The 27,767-nt window shown below is 54.5% G+C and overlaps 1 protein-coding gene across 1 annotated transcript; it reads left to right on the top strand.

The window, feature by feature from the left end:
- Positions 1-611: 611 nt before the first annotated feature.
- RTN4RL1 (reticulon 4 receptor like 1) lies at positions 612-27,652 on the top strand. Its single transcript, XM_065731869.1, has 2 exons — positions 612-648; positions 24,675-27,652. The coding sequence occupies exons 1-2, from the start codon at positions 636-638 to the stop codon at positions 26,009-26,011; spliced, it is 1,350 nt and encodes a 449-aa protein (XP_065587941.1). The 5' UTR covers positions 612-635; the 3' UTR covers positions 26,012-27,652.
- Positions 27,653-27,767: the final 115 nt, after the last annotated feature.

The following is a 27,767-nucleotide window of genomic DNA, read 5'->3' as shown; positions in this document are numbered from 1 at the left end:
CCAGCAGCTCCCCGAGGCCAACAGAGCCCCGATGGGGCGCGGGGGGGGGCACCGGGAGGCGGCGCGGGGAAGCGGAGCAGCGGCACTTTCACGAAGTGTCCACGGGAGGCGGGAGAGGCGGCGGCGGCGGCGGCGGAGGAGGAGGAGGAGGAGGAGGAGGAGGAAGGGGGGGCCCGGCCGGGCTCGCCCAGCCCAACCCAACCCAGCCCGCCCCGTCGCTGCCCCGCCCCGCCCTGCCCAGCCCTGCCCGCCGCTGCAGGCACCGCCGCACCGGCCCCGGGCTCCCCTTCTTTATAGGCTCTACCCGAGGGGGTGGGGGGCGGCGGCGGCCCCAGCCCCGAGGGGGCGGCTCCCCCCTAAAAGCCGGCGGCGGGACGCGCGGCGGGCAGAGGCGCGGCCGGTGCTCCCGGTGGGGCTCCGCGGGGCGGGCGCTCCCGGTGCCGCTGCGGCTCTGCCCGCCATGCCCCCGCGGGGGCCGCTCGTTCGGGCTCCGGATCCGAGCTCCCGGTGCAGCCGCCGCGGCCGCCGCCACCACCGCCGCCACCACCGTTCCCCACCGCCGCCGCTCTGAGCGCCGCCGCCGCTCTCCGCCGTTAGAGCCGCGCCGGGAGACCGCGCCCCGCACCGGCACCACGATGCTCCGCCAAGGTGAGCGCCGCAACGGGAGGGCATCGGGTACCGGGAGCAACGGGCAAAGCGGAGGCTCCGGTACCGGCTCCGAAGTTTGCCTCCCGCCGAAGTTGGGGCCGCGCCGCCGGGCGCTTTTCCCGCAACCGACCGCTACCGGAACCGCCGCCGGGGTGCGGGCACCAGTGATCCCCGGGGAACGGAACCGGGGTGGGGGGGGGAGAGGATCGGCGAGCTCACGGCGGGTCCCGAGAGGACGGTGCCCGGTGCCTGATGGAAGGCGGACTCTGATCTCAGCTCCGCGCGGCCGCTCGGGGTTCGGTAGGGGAAGTTGGGGCGCGTTCTTCTTGTTCTTCCCCCCCTCCCCCCCCTACTCCCCTCCCGTCGACCCAAAGAGATTCGCTCCGCTGTGACATCACGATATTTCCATGGCAACCGCCTGGGACATCATAGGGATGCTTTTTGACATCACAACCGGGGAGATGACGACCCTCCGGGGGGAGGGGGGGGGGGGGAGGGTGGCGGGAGGGGTCCGCTTCTCCCGTACCGCCGCGCCCGGGGAGGTGCTGGGGGCGGGGAGTGGCAGCACTGCCATACAGAGGGACCCCCCCCTCCGGACCCTCATCCCGCACTTCAGAAGGGGCAGAGCACCGGCCCAGCCCACGGACCAGCACATGCCCATCTCCGGCGATGCTCCGGCACGGGAACGCGCGGTGCTGGAGGATGCGGGCGCTGTGCCCGCTGCTCCCCGCAGCCCTGTACCGGGGCACCGAGCCCCGCTGCCACCCCAGGGATGCCATTCCCCGCGGGGTTAATGTCACCTTGCGGCTGCGGGGCCTCGCGCTCTGAGCCTCTTCTCTCCATCTCCCGCGTCGGCTTTGTTCGGTATATTAACCCAAGCGGGCTGGGCTAGATCCTAAAATCCCCGTGCATCCCGCTTGGAGAAGCCATCACTTCCCGACCCCATTTCCCAGCACCGAGGGGTGGAGGCAAAGCAGAAGCCGGGCTGGGAAAGTGGAGCTGGAGGTGGTTGCATCCCACCCGGGGTTGCAACCTGCTTAAGGTCAGGATCTACGGCTTTTCGTTTCTGGAGCTAGGAAAACAAAATGCAAATGAACAGCCTCTGGGCTCATACAAAACCTATCCTTAAAGTTTTTGTCTTGTTAAGCAAGGAAATAGAGTGCCAAATAGGCTTTGTTAAGTGGCAGTCTAATTAATAATTTAAAATCTTGTAGCTGTCTTTCATTAGAATTTATCTGTACATCAACCACAAAATCAGTCAAACACACTCATTTATAAGTTAATGCCGTTCCTGAATAATTCAACAGGCAGTTAGGGGAGGGCCTCCGTCCCGCCCGGAGCCTCTCCCTTCCCTCCTCACCACGGCCTGAGGTCTCTGGGTGGGGGTCCCGGACCCTGCAGCCACCCCAAGAAAGGGGACACCGTGGGGACAAGGGAACAGCAGCCACTGGAGAATGCGGGGACGCTGTGGGGCTGCTCTGAGCTTCGGTGTGTTGGAGGATTTGGTTGGTTTGAGCAGTGCAGGTGGTGATGTTGGTGCTGTCTTTGCTGGCCCCATCCTGCTGCTGGGCTTTCTCTTGGGGATGGAGAATATGGTTTGGGGTTGTACGTGCCATCCAGGTGTCCCTGGGGGAAGAAGGTCCGTGTGCCAAACCTGAGTGAGGTTGGCAACGGGGACAGCATCCTGCCAGAGGTGGCAACCACCAGGAGTGCAACACTGAGGATGCAAGAGAAAGAAGTTTCCAGGTCAAGGATGCCACCAAGGTCACGGCTGGCTGTATCTTGGCATGACTGTGGGGCTCCCACCCTACAGGGCTGTGGGGTCAGAGGAAAAATAACCCAAGAGCTGGGAGAAAAGGGGTGGGAGGGAGCTTGGGACAGGTCTGCGTGGTGTCATCCTGTAGTGCATCCCACCCCATGGGACTCCAGTGAGGAGGGGAGCAAGAAAAACGCCCACCTCCCCCACCCCCTGCCCGGGAACAGGGAGGCTGTGCCCTGCAGGGCCGGGCACGGTGCAGGCTGGGCTGCGGTTGCTGCGCTGAAGAGCTGAGAGCCCAGAAAACCTTTTTGCTCATCAAAGTTTAATTTCATAAAGAGCAGGGAGGAAGCCACAAGCTCTCTGCACCCGGTGGAGCTGGGGGGAAGCGGGCAGGACGCGGCTCTGCCTGTCCCTGCGGTGGGGATGGGGGGTGAAGGAGGGCGATGCCGTGATGCTCACGGTGACGACTGAGCTGGTGGCCGAGGGGTCATTGCTGTTGGTCACCTGCGGTGATGGAGCCCAGCAGGGTCCTGGTGGTCCCATCCACTGTGTCCCTGTGTTGCTCTGAGCTTTCAGAGGCTGTGGGTGATGCTCCAGATGGCCTTGAAGCGCTGCCCTAGAAACAGCGGTGAACCTGGCGAGGAGGTGTAAAAATGGGTATTTTTGGGGTGTGACTTCACACCACCTCTCCCCGAGGCACCTGGAAGCAGCGGTGTGGGTCAGAGCCTGCAGTGTGCTCAGGGCTGGGGGTCCCCCTGAGCTTTGTGGGGGGTATGAGGGTGGGATGTGGCGACCCCGGCTCTGGGCAGAGTCTTGGGATGTTATTAAGGGGTTCTGGCAGCACAAAATTTGAGGACAATACTGTCCAGGGGAGCACAGGGCCACGGGGACACGATGGCTGGGAGCATTTGGTTGCCCTCCAGGAGAGCATCCCCACTGCGAAGCAAACCCATGCTGTGAGATTAAGCAATGTCGGCACATCACCGTGTGCAGTGTGCACGCAGCACCCATGGGTGATGCCCCCCGGCCCCGAGGAGCTGCCACCAACCGGCCAACACCGAGAGAGCTTTGTTTGCAAAGTGCAATCCCGGGGCTTAGCGGCGCTCGGTATCAACGATGGTTATTAACTGCAGATTATGTCTTTAAAAGCTCTTTGGAGGAGCAGCAGGCAGCAGCGGGCTGGCGAGGCGCTGCCACTGATTGTCACGATCGCTTGACGCCCTCAGGGTGGGACATGGCAGGTGCCACCCCAATGAGTCCCCCGGCCCGGCCCCCGCCGGTGGGGGCTGAGCTCTAATTTAGGATCAGCGCAACAAGTGGGGGGTGGTGGGGGCACCGAGCTTCATCATCCCCTCCCGCACGGCTGGAGTGGCTGTGGGTAGTCCTTCTTTGGGTGGCCCAAGGGTGGGGACAGGGGATGAGTTGTCCCTGTGCCAGAAGTGTGATTGGTGCCATCCCCGCTCCGGATGTCACCGCCGGGTCCGATCTCTCAAATCCGTCCCCTATCCCCCGTACCATCCCCGCTCACGGCATCTCCATGGAAACCCGCAGCCCCGCGCCTGCAATCAGAGGGGGCCACTTTTAGGAATATTATTTTTACTGATGACAAATGATGGAGGTGCTGACGGAGGAACGCCCGCGCCCGGCATCACCTCCCCAGCGGCCGTTCTTTCCCTTCCGGAGCCTTCCCATCCCACTGAGGGCTCAGCACGTGCTGGTCCGGTGGCAGATGCAGGACAAGGAAGATAGAATGGGGAATCTTCTTTGAGCAGATTAGGATTGTGGGGCTATTAAGCCGAAAATGCTCCATTTGGTGCAGAAAGCTCCTTTTCCCTTTAATAGCACGCTGCCTGGCTGCTGCTCGCCTCCCTGCTGGCAGGGTGAGCGCTTTGGCAAGCGACGCTTTGCGATGCTCCCGTTGGGTTTGTAGGGCCACGACCCTATGGCTCCGAGTACCCACAGCTGTTCATGCTGGGATGGATGACGATGGATCTTAGCCCCTCAGTGGGCTCCGGTCGGTGGCATCCCCTCGGTGTCATGATGTGGGCATAGAAGATGCTCCGCGTGCACCCAGGTCCCAGTGCTGAGGGGTACCCGTGGGCACCTGGATCCCGGTTCCCGGTCCCGCAGCTGCTGTTTCTCGAGGAGGAGGAGAGGCAGCAGTGGGTTCGGCTGTGAGCTGGCAGAGCTCCGTACGGAGGCAGCCCTGCAAACGGAGGGGAGGTGCCAGCGCGTCTCCGCCAGCCCCGTGCCGCGCTTGGGAGCCGCGGATCTCTCCAGCTGCGTTCGTCCGGAGGCTCTGCTCGTGCACGCTGCATCCCTGCAACCAGCGCCAGCCGAGGGGTGCTTTTGCATCACTCTATGCTTTTTGGGCTCTTCCCTGGCCCAGATGAGCTCTCACCCATGAAAGAGTGCTCGGCACTGCTTGGGGCTGCGGAGGCAATGGGGGCAGAGCCCTCCCTGACCCCAGTGTAACCCCAAAGAGACCCCAGAGCCACCTGTCTTGCAGATATAGGGCAGCCCACAGTGCTGGGTGCATAGAGCTGGACCGAACGCAGCGCAGCCTCAGCCCCTCTGTGGGGGTCTGCAGAGTGGTTTAGCTAACAAGAGCACCCTATTATAATTTCAATGGGATTATAACAAAAAAAAATAGTCCTCACACAAATGACTCCGCAGTGCCTCTGCCAGGGCCTAAGATCTGCTGCTATCTATTTTTTAATAATTGAGGGTAATAAATATGTATTTCTCTCTCCTTTTTCTCCGTGCTCTGCAGCTTGTCAGCTCCCTGCGTCTCTTCCTCTGATCAGACCGCATCTTTGCTGAGCGGGAAAAAAAGGGAAAAAGGGAAAAAAAAAAAGGAAAAAAAGAAAAGAAAGAAAGAAAGGGGAGGGAGAAAAAAAAAGATCCTTTAAGCAAAAAGGATTAAAGCCTTGAAAGTAGGTCTGCCCAAACTGGCTGCGCTTCTCCTGCTCCCATCCACTGCATCTAGGGAACAGGAGCGGTGGGGCAGAGGGGTTCTGCCCTATGGGTAGGGATGGGGCAACTTGGGTAAAGCTCCATATGAGTGGATCTGTTTCAGCAGCACGTCTTCCCTTGGGGTTTTTTTCTTTCTTTGTGTCGGTGGATATTTGCATGGGGACAACATGTGGGGGTTGGGGGTCACGGGCCCCCCCCCCCAGTGCCATCCCAGAGCCGTGGCCCCGAGGCTGCAGCGGGCGCGGGGTGGAGGAGGCACGGAGCTGGTGTGAAGGAGGCAGCTATTTATAGCTTCCCCTCAGCTTTTGTTCCTTTTCCAGCAGAGCTCCTCTCAAAATAGAAACACGATGGTCGGGCGACTGCTGGGGCAGGGGGCTCGGACCCAGAGGGTCACCCCATAGGGTGATGCCATCGGGGTGAGCATTGTTCCCCACTGCATCTCTTGGGATGGGGATGGGGTGTGCTAGGGGTGGGAGCAGCCCCTCTCCGGTGCTGGCGGTGGCCTCAAATTGAGGAGGTGGGATAGGGATGGGGGAATGGGACCCGTGGGGTGTAATGGGTGCAGCCCCGTGGGGTCCCCACCTCATCTCAGCCGTTGCCTCTGCTCTTCTCACAGCATCCGACTGCACCCTCCCTCCCTCCTCTGATCAATAGAGCTGGGGGAAAAAAAAAAACCAAAACAAAACAAAGTAAATATTTAATACGATCCAGGGAGCCGCGCGGAATGCTTCCCCCCCCCCCCCCTCCTCGTCTGTCTCCTCTGCCAGCCGCTCGCAGCAGCTCCCCGGCCCTAATGAGCCTGAGTGCAGCAGGGATCGATGGCCAAAGCAACCTCCGTACACGGACCAGGCCTCCGTGTCCTCCTCCCATGCAGTGCAGAGGCAGGGCTCAGCCCCTGTGTGCCCCCCACCCCAGCTCATCCTACTCCTGCTCTGCTTTTCCTCCCTGGTTCATTCTCTAGGGCTCCCAGGACTGATGAAGGCTCTGCTGCTCCACTGATGTTTAGGGTCTTCTTTGGATGCAGGAGGGGGCTGGGGTTGCTGCTGAAATCTTCTTGGATACGAGGACATGGAGCTCGTGGGACTCTGGGCTCACCCACACTGGCTTCCTGCATGGTGCCAAAGGGTGCCAAAGTGCAGTGTTGCATATGGGGTGACCAGACTTGCTTCCTCCTCCTTTTCTCAACCCATCCCATTGCATCCCCTTGCATCTCATTTCATCCCATCCCATCCCATCCCGTCCTATCCCGTTCCATCTCAGATGTGTCCCACTCAGCCCCTAAAAAACACATTTTTTTTTGTTCCAGATGTATGGCCACGTGGTGTAGTGCATCTCAGCTCCTGCCTAAAAGTGGGTCAGAGCTAAATGCTAACAGCAGTTGGGCTCTGGTGGCTTTGTGGACATTGGGGGCCACCAATGGGGACATGGCACCAGTAGGTGTGCAGGGCTGGGAGTCCCCACTGTGCTCCTCCCCATCCTTTAATATATTTGAGGAGGGGAAGCGCTGCTCCAGGAGGGGCACAGGGGAAAGAAAAGCCGAGTGGGCTTTGAGATCAACAAGGAGATCACTTTGTCATTCTTGTCCTGGCTGGCATGGGGTTGGAATTACCTTGCCATGCTCATTCTGGTTGTCACGGGGATGGGAGTGGTGAGAAACCCCAAGATGCATTACTTAGGGCTGATGATTGGATTTCAGAGTGGCCACAGGTGGAAAACAACTCAGGAGCCTCCTGGGGACCACGCTGGGTCTCCAAGGTGACACTCAGCATCTGATCACCCCTTAGAGCTCTGCAGATGGGGCAAGGGCCAGGGCCGGAGTGGTGCCACAGTTCCTAACGTCACAGGTACGGGCTGGTGGCAAGGTGCCAAAGAAGTTTTGCAGCAGCATTAGAAAATGTTGACATGTTTTTTGAAACAATTTCAGATCTGATATCTGCGCCAGATTGAGTTTGTAACCAGCTTTATTGTTTAAGCCTGCTGGGATTTCATCAAAGGCGTCTGCTGTTTACCCAGAACCATTTCATTGGAGAAAACAGCAAACAGACCTGCATTTCTATCTGATTTCACTTTTTCCTTTTCCTCCTGAATTTAAGTGCTTGTGAAAAGCATGGCTGATAAGGCAGAGCAATGTGGATAAATCCTGAGGATGGGCTCGGCAGAGGCTTGCCAGCTGCTCTGTGCTCATTACTAGCTCCCGGGCACAGAAGCAACAGCTCTTGGGTACACGGGGATCCTGCTGTCCCCATCCCATTTTGGATCTCCTTTCTTGCATCTCAGGATGCTGTGTTCTGCTGGCTTTGCTCCCACTTTCAGGATAACTTTAGATTTAAGCTATAAAGGAGAAAACATCCATCCCTACACAAGGAGCAGCAGTGGCCAGGGCTGGAGATTTGCTCAGTGATACCAACAAGACTCACCAAAGCAAGGCAGCAGATAAAGATGAAGGAGAAACCAAACCAGAAAGGGGCCCGAAGCAAATCTCATTTATCCTCCCCACACTTGCATCCTGTGGGCTCTGTGTGATGGACAGGAGAGCGAGGGCTGGAAAGAGCCCAGAAATAGGATTTTACAAAGAGCCGCAATGCTCTCTATTGCCAAATCCAAGAGTTTTTGGGATGCTCTGCCCTGTGCACCCTTCCCAGTGCTGGTCACTGGGTGCTCCTCATGGCTAGCCATCAACAGGGCTGCTTTTCCCCACGGTTCAGCATTTTTGTTTCAGAATGGCTTTGACACCATTTCCTGGCCTTTGGGACCAGGATGGGTAGGCAGCTGCTTAGCACCAGGGACCGGTCCCACGACTGATTCTGCAGTTTGGGGCAATGATGTGCTTCTCGCCAAGATCCCCAACCCCACTGGCATCTCCTGTCCATCCCAGGTCCAGCAGCTCTCTGCACTGAGGGCTTGTCCACGACATCCATCACACCTGCACGGTGACAATGTAATTTTTATCCGTGGCTGTTTATTTCTCAGACAGAACTACTTGTAAATTCCAGGAAGAATATATATCCCCGTGTGTGACAGATCCAGCACACGGCGATTAATCTGCCCTCTTAAGACCGGAATGCAAAAGCGTCCCAGTGTCACTCCTCCATGGAGCTGGTGTCCATGTGCCCACTCACTCTTGGCACAGGGTCCCAACTGTGCAATGTGGTCTCCTCTTCCTCCTTCAGCCCTGGATACCACCTGTGATCTCCCCTTCTTGGGTCAGGACTGACTCCAGCTCTTCCTGGAGGTTTATGCAATTTTTTCTCCTTTTATTATGATTAATATTATTACTATTATTTTTAATTCCTTGCTGCTGCTGCTCTGTGGTGCCCCAGATACAGAAAGTGCTTAGGGTACGCAGGTGTGCAGCAAGAGGAGGATGGAGATGGAGAGGGGACGCAGGGGATGTCCATGCGGGGACAGAGCAACCATCAGCACCACGGACAGCATCAGAACTACGAACATCAGTGGGCAAAGTCCCTTAGTGCCACCAGCACCGTGCTGGTGGGAAGAGGAACCGGTGGATACAGGGCTGGGCACAGGGCTGTCCCCAGGATCCTGCCCAGGATAGGGAATGGGGTGTAAATCTTTACCCAGAGTCCCGCCAGCAGCACCATGCATGCCATAAAGATGTTTATTTACAACCGCCTGCTCTGGAGCAGCTGGGAAGCGGAGCGCATCATTTTCCAGGGAGAGCAAAAATGCTGCATATTTCAGTGTCTTTTGAATTTTTTAGGTTTCCCTGAACTGTGCTAATGGGTTGGCAGTGGAGGGGGGAGGCGGGGGCCCAGCCCAGCTCCCGGCCTGCTTTGCTGCTCCGACGCGCGGCCATGACTGCATTGCTGCTCTTAAAATATTCAGTGCTGTTGGCCACGATTTCACAGCGGGTCAAAGCGAGCCGAGTTAGCAAGAGGAGGGAAGGTGTGACAACGAGATTAACCCCGGCCCCGCAGTCCTGCCACGCTCGGCAGGCTGAGCACGCTGCGCTGCGGCCGCCGTGTCCCGGGAGGCAGAGACAGCCCTGGGGAGTGGGCACCTGAAATGCTTTGAGTCATCCTATGAATGTGGCATCACCTCCAAAATGCTGCACAGCAACAATGGGAGCATCCTTGGGATGGTTGAGTACCTCAAAGAGGGCTGAAAATCCTTGGGATGATTGAGCATCCCAAGGAGGACCGAGCATCCCCCGGGCTCCAGCAGCCTCTCCAGTTAGGGGTGCTGCCCTCCTTGGTGGCACAGCACATACAGTGCCCCATTCTGCTGGACTCAGGGCTGTGGATGTCCCTCGGGCATCCCAGATGCCATGGTTGCTCCTGCACCCCGATGCATCAAGCGTACCAGGCACTGCACAAACAGTAGTTAGTGCTAATGATGGAGCAACAGATTTATGATGCAAAAGAGCAGCAGTTGGAATCCAGAGGGGATTGCAGACAGGGATTTAATAATTCTGTGATTGGCCCCGAGTTTGTTCTGCCGTTGCTGGCTTGTTTGTGAGGGCTTCAGCGCTCTCTTGAAGGCAGCTCAGTCTGCTGCATGTGGTATGGAGCAGAGCAACAGTGGCATGGGGTTGATTGGAGAGTGTCTGAGGTGTCCAGAGGGTGAACACGACTTGTTGGGGGAGCATGCTGTGTTGGCCTGCCATGAGTGTAAGAGCCAAGGGGAGTAGATTCAGCATCCTAGTCAAAATCAGGTGGATGCAATTCCATATTGCATTACACAATGCCAGAAAATAAAAGAGTGGGTCCATTCTCTGCGTGGAAATCCCCAAAATCCTTTCTGCAAAGGACACATTCATCCCCTTGTCCCATTCAGGTTCCCCCCTGAATTAGTTCCCTGGGTGCCTCTGCACCCAATGCCGTCACTCAGCAGAGCAGCACCCAGCTTGGTGGGGCTGTGTCTTAATTCTGCCTGATCCCTGCTCATGTAGTGGCAGATGTTCTCATTATCCATTTAAACATATAATCCTGCCCCGAATCCTGCTAAGCTCCTGGCCTCGCTGATTCCTCGTGGCAGTGTGTTCCACGGGTTAATTACGCATCGCTCATTAACCACTGAGCAGAGGGTGACCCATGAATGGGGGGTACCAACTCCAGCCTGGGTGGAGATAATTCCTGATCAGAGCCACCCAGCCCCAAAATGAGCCTTAAAATGAGCCTTGTCCTTGTCTGGCATTACCCTAAACCACGGTCCATCGACTCTGAATGGAGAGTGACCACTTCGCAGGGCTCCCATCCTACCTGGACGAGAGCGAGCGAAGTGGGAGGAGGAGTGAGGCAGAGAGGGAATAATCACATGTTGTTTTTAAAAGGCATTTTTGAGTGAATGCTGAATAGGGTTTGGGAAAATTGCCTTAAAGGCCTGTTCTCTGCAGGGACGGTGCTTTTCATGGAGCACAAGTATTTTGAAACTTAATTGCACATTTGCACGGGCTAGTGTTTTTATTTCTCTCAGGTCTCCGAGGTGGTCTTTGAAGATTGCTGTCTCTCTGTAATGGTTTTCTTTATCTCAAATAAATTCCACACACCTGCGAGGTGGAGCTGCTTGAAAGAAATGATGTCGAAATTGGCTCTCGATTTAATAAATCTGCAAATGAAGCTGGAATGCAGGGAGACGACGCGACTGGCTGCGTGTCTCCCCCCTTCTCCCCATTTATTCCTCTCCCTTCCTCCCCTGCACTGCTGCACCATCTCTCTTTGATCCTTTGGGAGCATCCCTAGGATGCTTCCAGCTCTCAGGGATGCTCTGGGTGCTTCATCTCCAACACCTCAATACCAGTGGTCACATCACCACGAGCTGCATGCCAGCAATCCAAACTATCCTTCAGTCCCCTGCGTCTACAATACCCACATGAACCTCCTGTATGATTTTTTCCAGCTGTGAGTTTGGGTTTTGTTCATGCTTATCGAGGCACTAAGCCATGTCATGCCTCTGCAGCTCGTAGGGTGGATGATGAGCTTGGTGTCGCGTTGGAAGCATTGCATCAAGGAAGTATCTGTGGCACAGTTTGTTGTCTCTGTGCTGTGCCACTGCAGCATGGAGAAACAAATCCCTTTATGGCCTGGGCAGAGCATGCTCCGGGCAGTCCCGGCTGTCAGCAGAGAGAAATGGACAGCCACAGAAGTACACAGACAGGTTAATGGCAGCCGCAGATGCACTACAGCACACAATTGGATTTTGCCTCCTCATTTCTCAAGGAATCAGCAGCTCTTTCTTGCTCAGAAACCCACAGTGGGACTTAGGCACTTTCAGGGCTGGGACCATGGGAAGGACCGAAGCTCCCGGATGCTGAAATTCCACAAGAGCAGGGAGCCCAGCTCCACACATACAAGGCACTGAGCAACTCTATTGCTTTGCAGCCTTTCCTTTTACTTTTCAGCACTGTTACATTTACTGCCAGGAAGAAGAAGCCAACACAGCTCCGTTGCCTCCAACCACTGCTGGATCCCCAGCTCAGGCCCTATCCCGAGCTGTCTTCCCTTCCTAAGCACAGATCTCACACACGTTTAATTGTTGACCTTGTAGATGCTTTCACGTAAAGCAACCGCCTTCCTATTTCTCTTCTCTTCTTTCTTGATTGATTGTGTACCTCCGCACTTATCTCTCTGAGTGTCTGTCAAAGTTTTTGTTGTGTGCATCACCATGGTACCTGAGCACCTTGACAGAGTAGAAAAGTGCCTCCCCATTATGCAAACCCTCCCCAAGTTTTAGTCACGCTTGCCAGTTCATAGTGTCAGTTGGGAAGTGGCACTTCAGCTCCTTCTTCCTTGCTTCTCACACTTCTCGGGCTTACATAAAAACACCTTGGATTCTTCTCAGACTGAAGCTTCTTGGCCTGTTTTGTCTTAGCCCCGAAGCACAAGGGTCTGGGAGATAGTGGGACTCCTGCTCCCTCTCCAGCAGTGCAGAACTTCTCCTTCCTTCCCCTTCCCTTTCCCTTCTTCCCCTTCCCCTCTTCTCCTTTTCCCCTTCCCTTTCCCCTTCCCCTTCCCCTATCCCCTTCCCCTTCCCCTTTCCTCTTAAAGGAGTTTGTATCAAGGTGGAGGTAGGATGAGAGGTAATAATGGCCTTAAGTTGCACAAGAGGAGGCTCAGATTGGATATGGGGAACAATTCCTGATCCAAAGAGTGGTGATGTAGTGGCACAGCTGCCCAGGGAATGGAGGGGTCTCTATCCCTGGAGGTGTTCTGGAGCCATGGAGATGAGGGCCGTGGTCAGTGAGCATGGTGAGGATGGGTTGTGGTTGGACATGGTGATCTCAGAGGTGTTTTCCAACCTGAATGATTCCATGATTCTATGATTCTTTCTCCTCCTTCTCCTTGCCTTCCTTTTTCAGCCCTTTTCCACCCCAAACCCACACACAACTCCGGTTGCATCCTAATGCCATAACAGAGACACATAATCATTTGTGAGGGCTTTGGGACACCCATTCCCAACCCCATGAAGACGTCTCCATCCCTACCCAATGGCACAGGCAGCCAGGGGCTCACCACTGCTAGCAACAGCTCCTCTCGCCGCCCGCGACATCAGCTGCGCCCTTGATTGAATTATGGGGCTGCAATCCTCTTCCCTCCTGGCTGTGGTGTGTGCAGTGTGAGGCTTAGATGGTGAACCCGAGCGCCTTAATTCAATAAGGATCAGGCAGGCAGTGCACTCGGATAGCTACTGGGATTTCTCCTTCTCCCCAGCTCGCAATGCACTGATTTGTACCAGGGTGTCCAGACGATGCCTGGACACTGCCTGGGGGTTTTGTTCCCATCAGTGTCTGCTCTTTCTCTAAAGCAGGAATTCAGTGTTTCCAGCCCGAAGCTTGCGGAGGACGAGGAGGGATTTGGTGTTGTTACAGTTGGTGCCAGCACTCATTGATTTTCATGGGGATGCGGTGATGGGGAGCAGAGGATCTCATCCTCCCAGCCATTGGGAATTCACAGTTCCTACCCCCAAAGCTCTTGGGGCAAGCATTGGGGTGAGGAGGGATTTGGTGTTGTTTCAGCTGGTGCAACCCCTTGTTGTCTGCCATTTGATTTTGATGGGGACACAGTGATAGGGAGCAGAGGATCTTCCCAGCCTCCAGGATGCAGGAGGTGGCAGTGAGCTAAAAGTTGCAATTAGTGAAGGGCTCACAACGAGAAGGTTCTGTGGGAAGAGAGTGAGAGAAAGGTGCTAAATGAAACCTGAAAGGTTATTCCAATACGAGGCTGCAGCCTCTCCAGCCCTCATCGCTTCCCTGGGAGCTGGGGGATGAGTGCTGGAAAGGGAGGGGATGGAAGGAAAGGAGCAATGAGGGCGAGGGGGGAGGGGCTCAGACACCTGCATGGCACAGGGGGGATGTGGCTGCTTTGTGCCCTCACTGGGAGAGTGACAGCATGAGGAAATTTTGCAGCAATTTCTTTGTAACTGCACCAGGATGAGGCGAATGGGAGCTCAGCACTTACTGGAGTGAAAAATATCACTGGGGAATCAAAGCAGGGAGAGAGGGAGAGAGGGAGGGAGGGACAGTGCTCCCTGATACCAGGCAGGGGGATGTGATACCAGACAGAGGGATGCTCATCCAAGCTCTGGGCTGGGAATGCCAACCTCTCCCCAGGGCTATGGTGCAGTTGTAAGGATGGGGTGAAGAGACCCCAGTGTGCTCATAGGGACAGCAGACATGAGTGTGGATTCAGCCCAACCAATACCTGGAAAAGGGAGTGGAGCAGTAGCAAGGAAAGGGGATTTTTTTCCCAACGAAAGGAGGGTTTGGCTAATGAGAAATGTATGGAGAAAGGCCAGGTGGGGAGAGCTTGGGGTGGTGGCACAAAGGTGCTGCCCCGTTCCACCCAGCCACTGTGGAGCTGTGAAGCAAGGGCTCTGTGCACATGGAAATTATTTAATTTATGGGACTGCTCTGAAATCCTGGGGCTGTGGCACATAGGGATGTCCCAGCAGGGCTGGGCTGGGGAACTCCCATGCTCCCTCCACTGCCTTCCAAGCTGGGGGGGGGGGGGGGTAAACACCTTTTATGTTGCACCTCAAATGATGACAGGCCCATAAATGGGACAAACAAAGACGAGTTGTGCTTCAGAACAAACAACAAAACAACAAAAAAAAAAAGCCATGAAAGCAGCAGATGCTGTCACAGGAATAAATTGTATCAGCAGCAATCAGATGGGGAATGAAAAGTCAGAATGGCGTTGCTCCCTCTTCCCCATTTACAGCAGAAATGACTGGGCCCTGAATTTAGCTGGAATGGGGTGGGATGAAAGGAAGAGCCTGACAACACGTTTCAAAGCCTCTGGGAGCCTCGGGAGGAGACGTGGCCACTTGGATGGGGAACGAGAGCCCCTCAGTTTTAATGAGCATCTCATCGCCTTCCTTTATCCTTGTGCCAACATCTTCTCTTTTTCAAGAAGCGTGAGACTATTTCTGCTGCTCGCGGTTTGTTTTAACTTCTGCAAAACGTACATTTAAGCAACACGAGGGAGGAGGCTGAGGGCAAAGTGTCCCTGTCATTCCATAGGTGCTGGCGTGCCGCTTGCTGCATGCCTCCCTCCCTGCAGTGCTGGGGACCGCTGGGATGGGGCTGCTGCTGGTTTGGCATTGTCATCCCAGACACAACCACAGCAGTGACGCGGCTGCAGCCCCAGAGCCATCCCCAAGGTGCCCTCTGGGGCAGGGCTGTGTGTTTAGGAAAAGAGCAGCGGAGCAGCAGTGAGCAGCACTGATTTCCCAAAGGCTGAGTCTCCCCAGACCACTCTGCGGTGTCCTGGCATGATGCTGGCAAGCTGGGAGGCGAGGAAGGGATGTTTGCTCATCGCAAGGAGAACAGGGTTGCTTTCAAACCCTTCCAACCACTGTGAGTGGTCGTGTCCCTTATAAAGCCACTCCATATCCCCACATCCTCTTCTTCTGCTGACTTAGCACCCCAGCATCCCCATCCACCCCGTCTGCTTCCCCGGGCGCACGTTCCCACCACGTGGACACATCCCCATGCCCACAGCCAGTGATATTTCTCCCCACCAGCACTGCTGCTGCGAGTTATAGCTGCCTGCTTCAGGAACAGCTGTTCCTGGAGCGATTCTGGTATCACCGGCGCAGCGGTGCACGTGTGCCAGCGCACATGTTCACCCCTCCCCACCGCTTCATTCTTCGGATGCTGCTACGATTTCTTTCATTACTTCTCTAATACAACCCCCTCCTCTTGGGGGAAATGGATTGTGGGGGCTCTGATGCCCTATTGCTCACAGGGACGCTCCGCCGTGGATGGCTTTGTGCCAATCCCGAGTCTCCATACATCTCACAGTAACCGTTATTACCTAGCAAGGAAGGGATCGTAACGGGATTTATAATGGCTTACAGAGGAACAGGCTCTGATTAGCTCGAAGGGAGGGGAATGGAATCACATGCGGGGTGTGCGTGGCCCCTCAGCCACAGCGGGGTCCCATCAGGCATTGATGGATGCTTCCAGGCGTGGGGGAAGCTAAAACATCACCTTAGGTTTTCCACAGTGTGGTCCTAAGTCGGTGTGAAATCCCTGGAGCCATTGGTTCCCGTTCACATTCAGGGGTGACTTTGAGGGAAGGACAAGGGCAGGATCCAGCCCTGGCAGCGGGTAGGAGCGCAGTGAGGCCATTTACACTCCTTTGCTTTTATCACCGAGCTTTTCACGAGCTTTCTGCTGGCAAAAAGTTGAGCGCGAAGCAGGAGAGGCCTCATAGAGCTCTCTCATCCCATGGGGACAGCTCGGTGTCACACACCCGCCCCAAGTGGGGACTGGAGGCCCGGGAAAATCTCTCTGTGCCCCCATTGGGGCTGGGGGAGAGCGACCTGAAGCTGTCCAGCTCTGAATGACGCCATCACTTTATTTTTATGGGAAGAAAATGTGACAGAGCAGAGTGCTTTGATGCCCGCCCGCCAGCCTCTTTCCCCCCTGCTGCCGGTGGAATGATGTGCTGCTGAAAGGGGAAGAAGGCGCAGCGCCGGCTCCAATTTGCCCTCCTCTCCACAAAACACAAGGACATGCAGTAAGTGGGAAAAACGCAGAAAGACAGAAAGGGATGAAAGGCAGAGTCTGCGGCACGGTGCGTAATTGGCTCGCGGAGCTCGGTGGCACAGGACGTGGCTGAGGTCGGGACGTCGGTGGGATCGTGCCTTTATTGGGGCAGTACTCTCCCTCCAAGCTGCATTGGCACCCCACAGAAGGGCTGCTGGCTTCGTGCTGCTGTCCAGCTATGGATATCTGCTCCAGAGCTTCGCTGCTGTGCACGGGGAGCAGGCAGCAGAGCGAGCACCCAGAGCTGGGGCAGCTGTCGCTTTCCTCCCGGCTCTCCTCCCGGGTTTGCTCTCTTCTGGCTGCGTTTGCAGTCCTAAAGAAACCCTTTGCAGGTCCGAGCCAGCTGCTGGCAAGGGGAAGGAGCGGGTGAATCTGCTTTCTCTGCGCATTAGCTTGTTCAGCATCTGATACTGATCTGGCTTGCGCTAATCTTGGGTGGTTTTTGTCATTTCATCTGCGGTTGTTTCGCTGTCAAGAGCCGCCCGAGATCTTGGTAGTCACTCTCTTAGAAAGGATGCCGTCCTTATTACGCCTGTGAATGAGCTATTTTGCATTTCTGTGAATGGGAAGGAAAACTTGTCACCTCGGGACAAAAAGGGAGTAGAAGCATCTGATGATCCCCTGAGAGCCTCAGACAATCCACTAAGCTTAAGTCATCCTCTATTTTTCTCTCCTTGGGGGCAATTGTAATTAGGAGTCCCTTCTCAAGGACCTAAGGAGCTCCCGTCCTCTGCCAATTCACTTCCTAGTACTTGACTGCTGGCGTAGCCATGGGTTGAGCTTGCAAAGCCCTCAGCATGCTGGCAAGCCAAAAGTCTCCCAATAACCATGCATGGTTGACTGGATGAAACAACCTGGTCATGCTGTCCTGCTGAAAATCTTGCAGTAATCATGCTTGATGGTCTGGGTGCATCCCCTCGGCCATGCAGGCACACCAAAAATCCCACAGTAACCACACTTGGTTGACTGAGTGAAACCCCTTGGCCATGCCATCCTACTGAAAATCCATCCTGTTTGATGGACTGGGTGCATCTCTAGCTGTAGATGCCCCTGTTCATTGCAGTGGAGTCGCACTAGGTGACTTTCAAAGGTCCCTTCCAGTTCAACAATGCTGCGATCCCCTTGGCCATGCTGTCCTAGATGGGAGGAGCAAAAACATCAACTTCTTTTATCAACACAGCAAGACCTGATGACTCTATCACCCTAAGGATGCTGCTTCCCTACTGTGCATCAGCCTCAGGACAGTCGAAGTGACACAGTGGGACCTTTGTATGTGGGAGAGGCACGGGACCGCAGCCCTGAGCCCTGTTCTTAGAGGGCATTGCTGCAGCAGGAGGAATATGGCAAAGTGGGGTTAAGTAGAGCAGATTACACATGGAAACATGCTCTACATTCCCTCTGCTTCTGCATAGATCAGTCCTGAAATGAGCACTTAAATTAAACAAGTTTCTATATCCGACTTTCCAATCCCACAGCCGCTCTCACCGTTGGCTTCTTTTCTTCAGCTTGAGCAGAGCGGGGAGGAGATGCAGCCATGGAGAGGAGTGCTAATTAAACAGGGACTTCCACATTAGGGTACAAATCCTCTGGACCAGCGGAAACCCTGCCAGTTTTTGTATTTATTTATTATTTTTCAGTACAATTGCAATTTCCAGCGGTGCCTCCAGCACCGGGAGAGAGTTCAGGGGCTGCTCTCGGAGAGGATTAGCGTGCTGGAAGCATTATTGCTTTCCTTCACTGTGAATTCAGGAGCGATTCCCTGATGGCTGTACTCTATATAGAAGTGAATCGGTGCTAATTTGTTTTTGAGGATCACACATCCACCAACACGTGAAAGACAATCCTGCCTCTCGATGTATATTTCGAGTCGGTGCTACAGCAAACAACGGAAAATAAGGAAGAAAACGAAGCCAGACCTCCCTCGCCCAGAAAGCCAGAGCTGGAAATGAGCGGACGTTGTGATTTTTGAGCTTGAGCCGCCCCTCGCCGAGAGCTTTGGCTCAGCTCTGTGCCTGTGGAGGATAGGCAGAGGGAACAGAGCATATCTGGCTGGTCCTGGCTTTCTGCGGGCATGGAAAGCCTAAGGGACACTGTGTCGGACAGGATGTCAAAGAGACGAAGCATAAAAGGCTCTCTTCTTGGCAACCCGTTGGTTTTCGTTGTTTTGCTTTTGCCTTTTAAATCATCCTCGAGTTTAACTGTGAGAGAGGAAGAAATGGCTAAATGGACTAATTGAATCTGCAGAGCCCAGGGGCCGCACACCTGGCGGGCCAGCAGCCGCCCCGCCACCCGCATCCCTCCCTCTGTCTGCATGATTCGCGGGGACGTGGTCCACGGGGAGGGATCAGCCCCAGCTGAAATGGAAGACAAAGCTATTGTTTCAAACAGAGTTATTGATTTTTACATTATTACACTATGAAATTTATGGTCTGGTTTCAAGCTACAGTAGGAGTAAATGATCATGATCCAGAAACTTCCAGGTGACCTTGGCCTTGACTTTGGTGGTGGAAGGGGAATAGCTCCAGATATTGGGTCAGCAAATGTGAAATAAACCTGCAGTGCCCTAAAGGACTTCATTTTGGGGTTCTGTTGACCACAGCTCTGTGCTGAGCTTTGACTCATAGCGAGCTCCAGGCTGGTGGGCAGCAGCAGTGCAGGCAGTGCTAACTGGACATCACCAACTCCAGACTAAGGTCACTGCTGCTGTAAGAGAAGATGTGGTACTGAGGGATGGAGTGGGCATGGCAGGGATGGGTTGGAGTTGGACTTGTTGGCCGTGGAAGTCTTTTCCAGCCTTAGTGATCCAGTGATTCAGAGATGGGTTGGAGAGGCTCACAGAGGTCTATGCCATTAACAGGCACTGATGCAGAAGGTTTTTAGGGGCAGCAGCATCCCCAGACTAAAGCCTTATCCTGGCTTTTCTTTAAAAGAGAACTCCCAGCACATCTTTTGGCAGCAGCCCCTTTCTGAGGCCTTCCCTATCAATATTCCCTTGTGTGCATCTCCACCTGGGAACACTCGCTGGCAGAGGGACGGGGCTCCCAGCTGCTGGGGGAAGGATTTCTCCTTGCAGTGCCTTCTCACTGGAACATCCCCAGTGCTGCACCCCAGCTAAAGTCGTGTGACGCCGGTAGCCTCCGAGCTCAGCTTCTGCCTCGGAGGTCATAATTGCCATTAAATCACAGCTTGCCTAACCAAATTATGCAAAACCGAAATTATCTCCAATGATTTTTATGTTGCTGAAATGTTCCAGAACTGCTGGGGTGATGGCTGGGGGATTGGGAGCAGCTGTCACTCCATCAGAATCCATAACTCCAAACAGCTGGGATCTGTCAGTTATTTATGACACCGTTTGCAAAAATAAATAAAAAAAGAAATGAGGGAAGTGGATGGGTGGTGGCTGAAATGCTGAAAGGCATTTCCACCCCGTGCCGATGCTGGAGGGAGCAAAGGCAACGAGGATGCCAATGGAGTGCTTTGCACAGAGGCTGGAAGCAAAGCTGCTGCTCACCGTGGGAATTTGGTCTTCATCACAGTCAGGGATGGTTTGTTTATTGCAAGAGGGGAAAAAATAAAATAGGAAAAAAATAGGCAGCTCCCAACCCCAAGTCTGACACTGCTGTGTCGAACTGTCCCAGGTCTGAATTGCACTCTCAGCTCACACTTCATGGTGGTCTGTGCTCAGGCATTGCCTTTCATTGTCCTTCAGCTGGCGCATAGGACTGTGAACTCTGAGGCTCCCTTTTCCCCCAAAAGCCATTTGTCATGGTGAGAAGTTCATTCCTGAAGCAGGAGTAAGAAGGGAATTTTATCGCGGTTGGATGCAATACCAAGAAGGTTGTTCGGGCCTGATTCACAGAGAAAGGTTGGGTGGAGGATGGCAGAGAGTAAGAAGTGTGAAGCAAGTGTGATGGTTGGGTTATCCAGTGAGAATCCTCCCCAGGCCCAGGTCCCCTCTGGTCCCAGTTGCATCATTGTGATCCAATGACGACTTAGAAAGCACCTTTGAAAGATGTGGGTGAAATGGGGCAGGAGGGTTTCTCTTTCTACAGGTGGTGCTGCACCAGGTGCGAGTCTGGCTTCAGAGCAGTGAGTGATGAGTGAGCTTCTGCCTTTTTGATAACAGTGTGTGAACAGAAGGCAGATGCTTTGTCCCCACTTGTAGCTTGCTCTGGTTAAGTATTATTATTTATATTATGTAGTAGCTATACATAGTGTTTTATGGCAGTAAAGACTCATAAATCAGCAACCAGAAGATGAGGGCTTTGCTCTAAAGAGCTTATAAATCTAACAGCCTGAGCAGAACTGGTAATGGACGGGGCGAGCAGTCGGACAAGTTGCGTGGAGTCATGAGCTAAGATCGGGCTCCCCAAGCAGATGGCGGTTTAGGAGAGATTTGAGAGAGCTCCATCCCAGAGAGCAGATCCTGCTCGGGGAGCAGCAGCCGTGACCCACATAGCAGAGAGGTGAAAAGTGGGGCTGAAAAACGCAGCAGGGCTGGAGGTGACCCACCAGGGCCTGTCCTAGCTCTCGTTACAGCTCCGAGCTGGTGAGTTCTGATGGAAAGAAGTGGCACTGCTCCTGCAGCCAAGTGTTAAAATGCTGAAACGCCGGGCACCTGCATCTCTGCTCCTGCACCACAGCACTGCTGTATCTGGATGAACTCGCTGTCTCCGGGTGTCTGCATTCTTCTGGCCGTTTCGGCTCTTGCACAAATGAAGGCTTCACGCTAAATGCATTACGCTGTATAACAATTAATCCCGCGCTGCATATAGAAAGTCCTTACTCATCAATAATGCATTCAGGAGGAGTGATTTTCGCTCTCAGTAATAAGGCTAAGACAATGGAAACAAGCAGGTAATGGGGAACATTTATAACGATGTTAATCTAATAACGAGTATAATGCTGTTAAAAGTAAGACTGCAAACTGGACACATCCAAAGATAAATTATTTCAAGCATTCATTAACTAATGCCTAATTAATGCCCAATTAGAGAGATGCTGCATGGGAAATGATTTGGACAGCCCGGTAAATTCATTCCCATCACTAAAACCTCAGCCAGGAGCAGGAGGCTGCAGAAGGACAGCGGAGCCAGGTGACACAGCATGGTGGTGGGAGACAAACACGCCCGTGCTGGTTTGATCTGTGTCAGCAGCACTTTGGTTCTGCTCACTTTGCTGGCAGCATTTGGTTGGATTTTGAGTTTTTGAAGCTCTCCCTCCCCAGTGAGCACCGCCATGCACGCCTGTGACTGTCCATCTGCTGCACAGTCTTTACAAGATGCAGGCAAAAGGTTTGCACTGGGAGGAGCAAGCTTGATGTGTTGGCCAGGATCGGACACTGGGGGGGCTCATCCCAGGAGGGATGGTCCCACTGATGGCAGCTGCAGGGATCTAGGTGGCCCCAGCTGCCTTAGCCGTCGCATCTCTGGTCCAGCAGCATCAGGGCTGCTTGGTTCTTTGATTCAAGGGGTCTCATCCCCATATTGAAATGGTAACCAAACCCCACTGTCCTGGACTCATCCCTGCTGGGACTACATGCCCTGAGTGCCTCTGCTGAGGGGGATTCCTCTCTCCAAGTCCTGCCCACCACGTTATTGCTTCTTCTGAGAATCCTTCCTTTTCATTTCCACGTTCTCTTTGTCCCCAAATCGCAGTGTGTAGGTAGGAAGAAATCCCTGGCCTTCCTCCTTGCCGTCATCCCTTCAGGAAGAGAACAACCATAACACTCATCAGCTCCTCTTCCATAGGCACTTCAGCCGCTAACTCAGAGCTCTAATTAAAGAGATGGGCTCAGCTCCCCCTGCTCCTCACCTCCATAGCCGTGGGAGACCATGAAGCTCCATCCTCCCTTCCGAAAGTGCAGCTCCATGCTCCCTGTGCACCCCATCCATGGCTGAGCATCACTAGCAGCCGCCTGCCATCACCTCCTAGATGTGAAATTCGGGATGCTACGCGAGCCCTGCCCGGCTCCTCCTCCCACCAGTAATCCTGTTAGCCTGGCAACTATCGTGTCACGGAACAGCGCATAAAACCGGCATTGGGAAGCAATATGTAATCTTCCAACCTGCTGCTCATAGCTGGGAGATGGTTTATTGATTCAGACCCTTGTGATTTGGTATTTGCAATAACAGACTCCGCATGTGGGAGATTGTCACCGTGCTTGTGCTTGGCAGGATTTTACTAATAAATAGAAGAGCTATACCACTCTTTGTGGCTCAGTGTCACTCGGGTGGAGTGGGGAACATGGAGCTGTCCCACCTCGGCAAAGCACATCTGTGGGCTAAAAAGGAGCAAGAAGAGCAGAAAGCACTTCTGCACCTATCTGCAACTGTAATCAGGATATCCCTGAGGCAGTGGTGCTCCTAAAGCCACATCCCAGAGGTGCTTGGCTGGAAGCACAGAGCAGCCCAGGGTCAGCCTACCCATGGCAAGTGCACGGTGGTGACTTGGAGGACATTGCCTTTCCTACACAGCGATAGGAGTTGTTGCAAATGAAGTGCTCCTGACTACATTCCCTTTGCTGGCAGCAGCACAGGAATGAGCCATCCCTCCCCGCAGCCTTCACTTCTGCAGGGTAGAGCCTGTAGGAAACCCAAATCCCTGTCTGTATTTCCATCCCCATTTCTCTCCCCATCTCAGCAGGGAATTGGCCCAACACCACTGCTATTTTTTGGAAAAAATACAGCAGTACGGTCAGAGGCGACTGCCTCTCCCCCGCTAATTTATGAGAGCCTCAGTAACCAGTTTATCTAAAAACATGACAACTTTGCCTTGAAAGAGTGTGTCCAGATGGACAGGTCACCTGCTATTAGCTCCCCAGTAATAGATCTCCATCCTTGGCAGAAGGCGACGCGATCCACAGAGTTATATTTCAAACAACGTTAATAAGAAACCAGTGAGGGTTCTTCTTTTCTTTTTTTTTTTTTTTGCCTCCCACTCATATTCAGCTGTAGGCGCTTGAAAAGAAGGACTGTAAAAGCCCAAGGGGTCCAGCACCACAGCCTGTCTTGTGGTAACGACATGGAGTAATTAGAGGTGAACTCCACTTCCACTCTTGTTTTTCAGATTATTACAAGCAAATCGCGGCGCGAGGACTCTGGGGTAGGATGGCACTGGCAGCTGTACACTGCTCTCATTTTACTCCTTTCTCCCGCGAAGTCCAGAGGCAGAATTCATTAGACATGAGCAAATTTTGTGTGTAAGAGGGAAAGCAGATCCGGGAGGAAATCTGAATGAGAAATGACAGCCTGGTGCAATGAGTCTGAAAAGCCACTCCACGCAGAAGGAATCGCCTGAAAGCAGGCATGGTGCGAGGAGTGGGAGAGCGACGGGAGCTGGGCGGCGAGGCTGGAGCTGGGCACTGAGCCGAGGAGGGATGATTGCTGCCTGCTCGCTTCCCTGCTCCGCAGCCAGAAAGCCCTGGCCACGGGCACGCTGTAGGATTGCCATAGGACATCCATTTAAAATACGTCTGAGCACCCACTTCCAGACTGGGTGTTCAGCTCAGTCTGTCCCACCAAGTGCTGAAGGCGTGTTTCTGTAAATCAGTCGTTTGCAAGGTGCTGGTGCTAACAGGGCATGGGCGTAGAACTGTGTGGAAAGCAGCTGGCTCCTCCAGGATTCACAGAACTGTAGTATGGTTGGGTTAGAAGGGACCTTAAAGCCCATCCAGTTCCAACCCCTGCTGTGGGTTGGTTGCCCTCAGCAGATCAGGTTGCCCAGGGCTCCATCCAGCGTGGCCTTGGGCACCTCCAAGGCATCCCTGTAGGTGAGGAGCTGCAGCCTTGTGACCCTCCTCTGGACCTGCTACAACAGTTCCACATCATTCTTGTGCTGGGGGCTGCAGACCTAAACACATTACTCCAAACTGGGCCTCATGAAGGCAGAGCAGAGTGGGCCAATCCCCTCCCTGCCCTGCTGCCATCCTGTTGATGCACCCAGGAGGCAGTTGACCTAGCACACACACACTGCTGGGCCATGTCAAGCTTCTCATCCACCAGAACCCCCAGATCCTTCTCCTTATTGCTCTCAATGGGTTCTTCTCCCAGTCTGTACACCTACCTTGTATTGCCCCAACCTTTGGGCTGTGCTGGGGTGTGTTGTGTGGTTGCATGGCACAGATGTGGTTTGGAGTGATTCACCAGGAGGCGAACTCAGCACGAGGAGGCGGGCAGCACCCCTTAGATCATGTTCAAACTGTTGCAGGCAGATAATTCACATGGGCTGCGTGTCACCATGGCTGGCTTGACACCACTCTCCCCTCTCTCCAAACAGGGACCCTCGCGGAGCTGCTGCTGGTGCTGCTGGGGCTGAAGGTGCCTGGGGCTGCTGGCTGCCCCACCGACTGTGTCTGCTACCCTTCACCCATGACCGTCAGCTGCCAGGCCCACAACTTCGTCACCATCCCTGAGGGCATTCCCGAGGACAGCGAGCGGATCTTCCTGCAGAACAACCAAATCACCCTACTGCTGCGGGGCCACTTCAGCCCCTCCATGGTCACCCTCTGGATCTACTCCAACAACATCACCTTCATCGACCCCAACACCTTCGAGGGGTTCGTCAACCTGGAAGAGCTGGACCTGGGGGACAACCGCTACCTGAGGGCTTTGGCGGCCAACACTTTCCAAGGGCTGGTGAAACTCCACGCCTTGTACCTGTACAAGTGCGGGCTGAGCTCCCTTCCCAGCGGGATTTTTGGTGGCCTCCACAACCTACAATACCTTTACTTGCAAGACAACCACATTGAGTTCCTCCAGGACGATATTTTTGTCGACTTGGTGAACCTCAGCCATCTTTTTCTCCATGGAAACAAGCTGTGGAGCCTCCACCAGAACACGTTCCGGGGGTTAATCAACCTGGACAGGCTCCTCATCCATCAGAATCAGCTGCAGTGGATTCACAGGCGGGCGTTCCACGACCTCCGGCGTCTGACCACCCTGTTTCTGTTCAACAACAGCCTCTCGGAGCTGCAGGGGGACTGCCTGGCCCACCTGGGAGCCCTCGAGTTCCTCAGGCTGAACGGGAACCCCTGGAGCTGCGACTGCAAGGCCCGCTCCCTCTGGGAATGGCTGCACCGCTTCCGGGGCTCCAGCTCCAACGTCATCTGCGAATCCCCCGAGCGGATGCACGGCAAGGACCTCAAAGTGCTGAGGGCAGAAGATTTTAGGAACTGTTCGGGCTCGGAGTCGCTCCACCAGATCAAAACTTTCTCAGCGGCGGACAGAGGAGCCTCCAAAGCCCACCATCCCCACCACTCCTCCAAGGAGAAGGGCGGTGAGAAGGGTTTGCACAGCAGCCATCCCGCGGCCCGGCCGGGACCTCGCCGTCCCGCCAAGAACTGCACCAGCCACAAAAACCGCAACCGAACCCTTAAACCGGGATCGCTGGGGCCGCGCAAAAGCGGGCACGAGGTTCCTGACTACGTGCCTGACTATCAGCACAAATTCAGCTTCGGCATCATGCCCACCGGGCCCCCAAAACGCAAGGGGAAGTGCACCCGGCGGACGCCCATCCGTGCCCCCAGCGGGGTGCAGCAGGCGGCGGGAGGCTGTGCAGGACTCAGGGCATCACGCCTGGTCTTTGTGATGGTCTTGGCGGCCATCATGCGCTGAGCTTGGCCGCGGCGGAGCGGATCTGCACTGCCACCCGTCTACAAAGGACCAGAGTTTCTTTTCTTCTTCTTTTTTTGTACGTGGAGAAGTCTGCGGGCGCGGACTGCGGCAGGCGGGCGGATGGAAAGGTGTTAGCACACGCTGTGGCCAACAGCCGAGCCCTGCACCATGAGGCAAAGCCAACCTTACTCAACTGGATCGTGGGGACCACCGGCGACGACGGCCGGACAAAATGGAAAATTGCGAATTCCCGTTGAGCGATCCCGTTGAGCGACCCTGCCGACGACCGAAAGGAACATAATTGCTGTAAAAACAATCACCAATTAAGCCTACACTGTTTCTCTGAAAGTGAGTGCGAGGACACTTCTACTCATTGTAATAAGGACCTTGGTTCTCCCATGTTTTAGCCCTTTTGGCTCCAACCCCACAGGCCAACGTTGGCTGGAAATCTCTTAGAAGACAATCTCAAAACCCTGAATATCTCAGGCACTACAGCAGAACAAGGCTTGCCTGCTGGGCTTGGAGTAGCCAACTACCAAAGGAAAGACTGATTAGAGGTGGAATAATTAAAAAACAAACAACAAAAAAACAAACACACACACACACACACACAAATGAACCTAAAGAAATGAGGTACCTGCGAGGAGGTGCGTTTTTTGTAACCGCGTTCACACATCTGAAAAACAAACCCGACAAATGCACAGGCCCTCCCCTCTCCTCAATTATCCATATGTATGTCTTATAATGTTTATAAACTATATGGAAACTATATCTTCAGAACTAAGGATTGTATTGTTGAATTTATAGCAGAACAGTATATCCTTTTCTTGAGACCACAATCGGCAGCAGTGCCTACAAATGCTGAAAGCCATCCAGCAGCCTCGGTGCGCGCGGGGGACCAACGTTCTTAGCAATTTAGAGCACTGAACTTTGGGAGGGGTGGGAGGGGGCTGTACGCAACGCAACAAAGACCATAGGCAGAGAGCCAGAGCTCACCCTTACAACCTAATTTCTGAGTGAGGGGGGAGAGAGGTGGCTTAGCAGCGTCCGGTCCCGGTGCCATGGGGATGTAGGGGCTGCGAGCTTCCAACCACGTTGGTTACGTGAGGACCTTTATAGCTGGACTAAGGTTTTCACTCATGCAGCAGGTCTGTGGGCTGCAGGTGGCCCTGACAGTGTCAGGATCAGGTTGGTTTTGTTTTGTTTTTTTTTCTTAATAGGAACAGGTTATGGCATGGGGAGTTGGAGAAGCGGGAAGAGCAGCGTGCATGGGACCTGAGAGTAGCACTGTGCCCAGTGCTTCTGGTCCACTGTGGGAAAGAGGACGGCTCCAGACAGTTGCGGGAAGAGGTCATGGCCAGCTGGAGGATGGGGATCAGACTGCACATTCCCCTTGGCCCTAGACAAGCCCCACAGTAAGATGCTGGAGCAGGATGTGCTCACTGGGCTGTATGCACTCACTGGTCCAGATGTGCTCGCCGGTCCGCTCTACATTGGGGCCCCGGCACAGCTGGCAGCAGCACGCAGTGCAGCCCATGGTGCTGCCCCAGTTCTGCAGTCGGTGTCAGTTCCCTGTCAGCGTGGATACTGGAGATAAAACACACTGAGGTTAACGTAACAAGGGAAATAAAAGTGATCTTGGATGAGAACTGGCTGCTCTTCATTTCGTGATGGTATCCCAGCTCAGGGGGCACACTCCCAGCATGCAGCCCCTGACATGAATACTGTTCTTTGGGGCAGATGCTGTGTGGCTGAG

This window comes from Cyrtonyx montezumae, unplaced genomic scaffold (assembly GCF_038088225.1).
Source record: "Cyrtonyx montezumae isolate F1298 unplaced genomic scaffold, pur_monq_1.0 scaffold_15, whole genome shotgun sequence".
Taxonomy (NCBI): domain Eukaryota; kingdom Metazoa; phylum Chordata; class Aves; order Galliformes; family Odontophoridae; genus Cyrtonyx; species Cyrtonyx montezumae.
The sequence above is the reverse complement of the archived record's forward strand: the minus strand, read 5'-3'. Positions and strand labels throughout refer to the sequence as shown.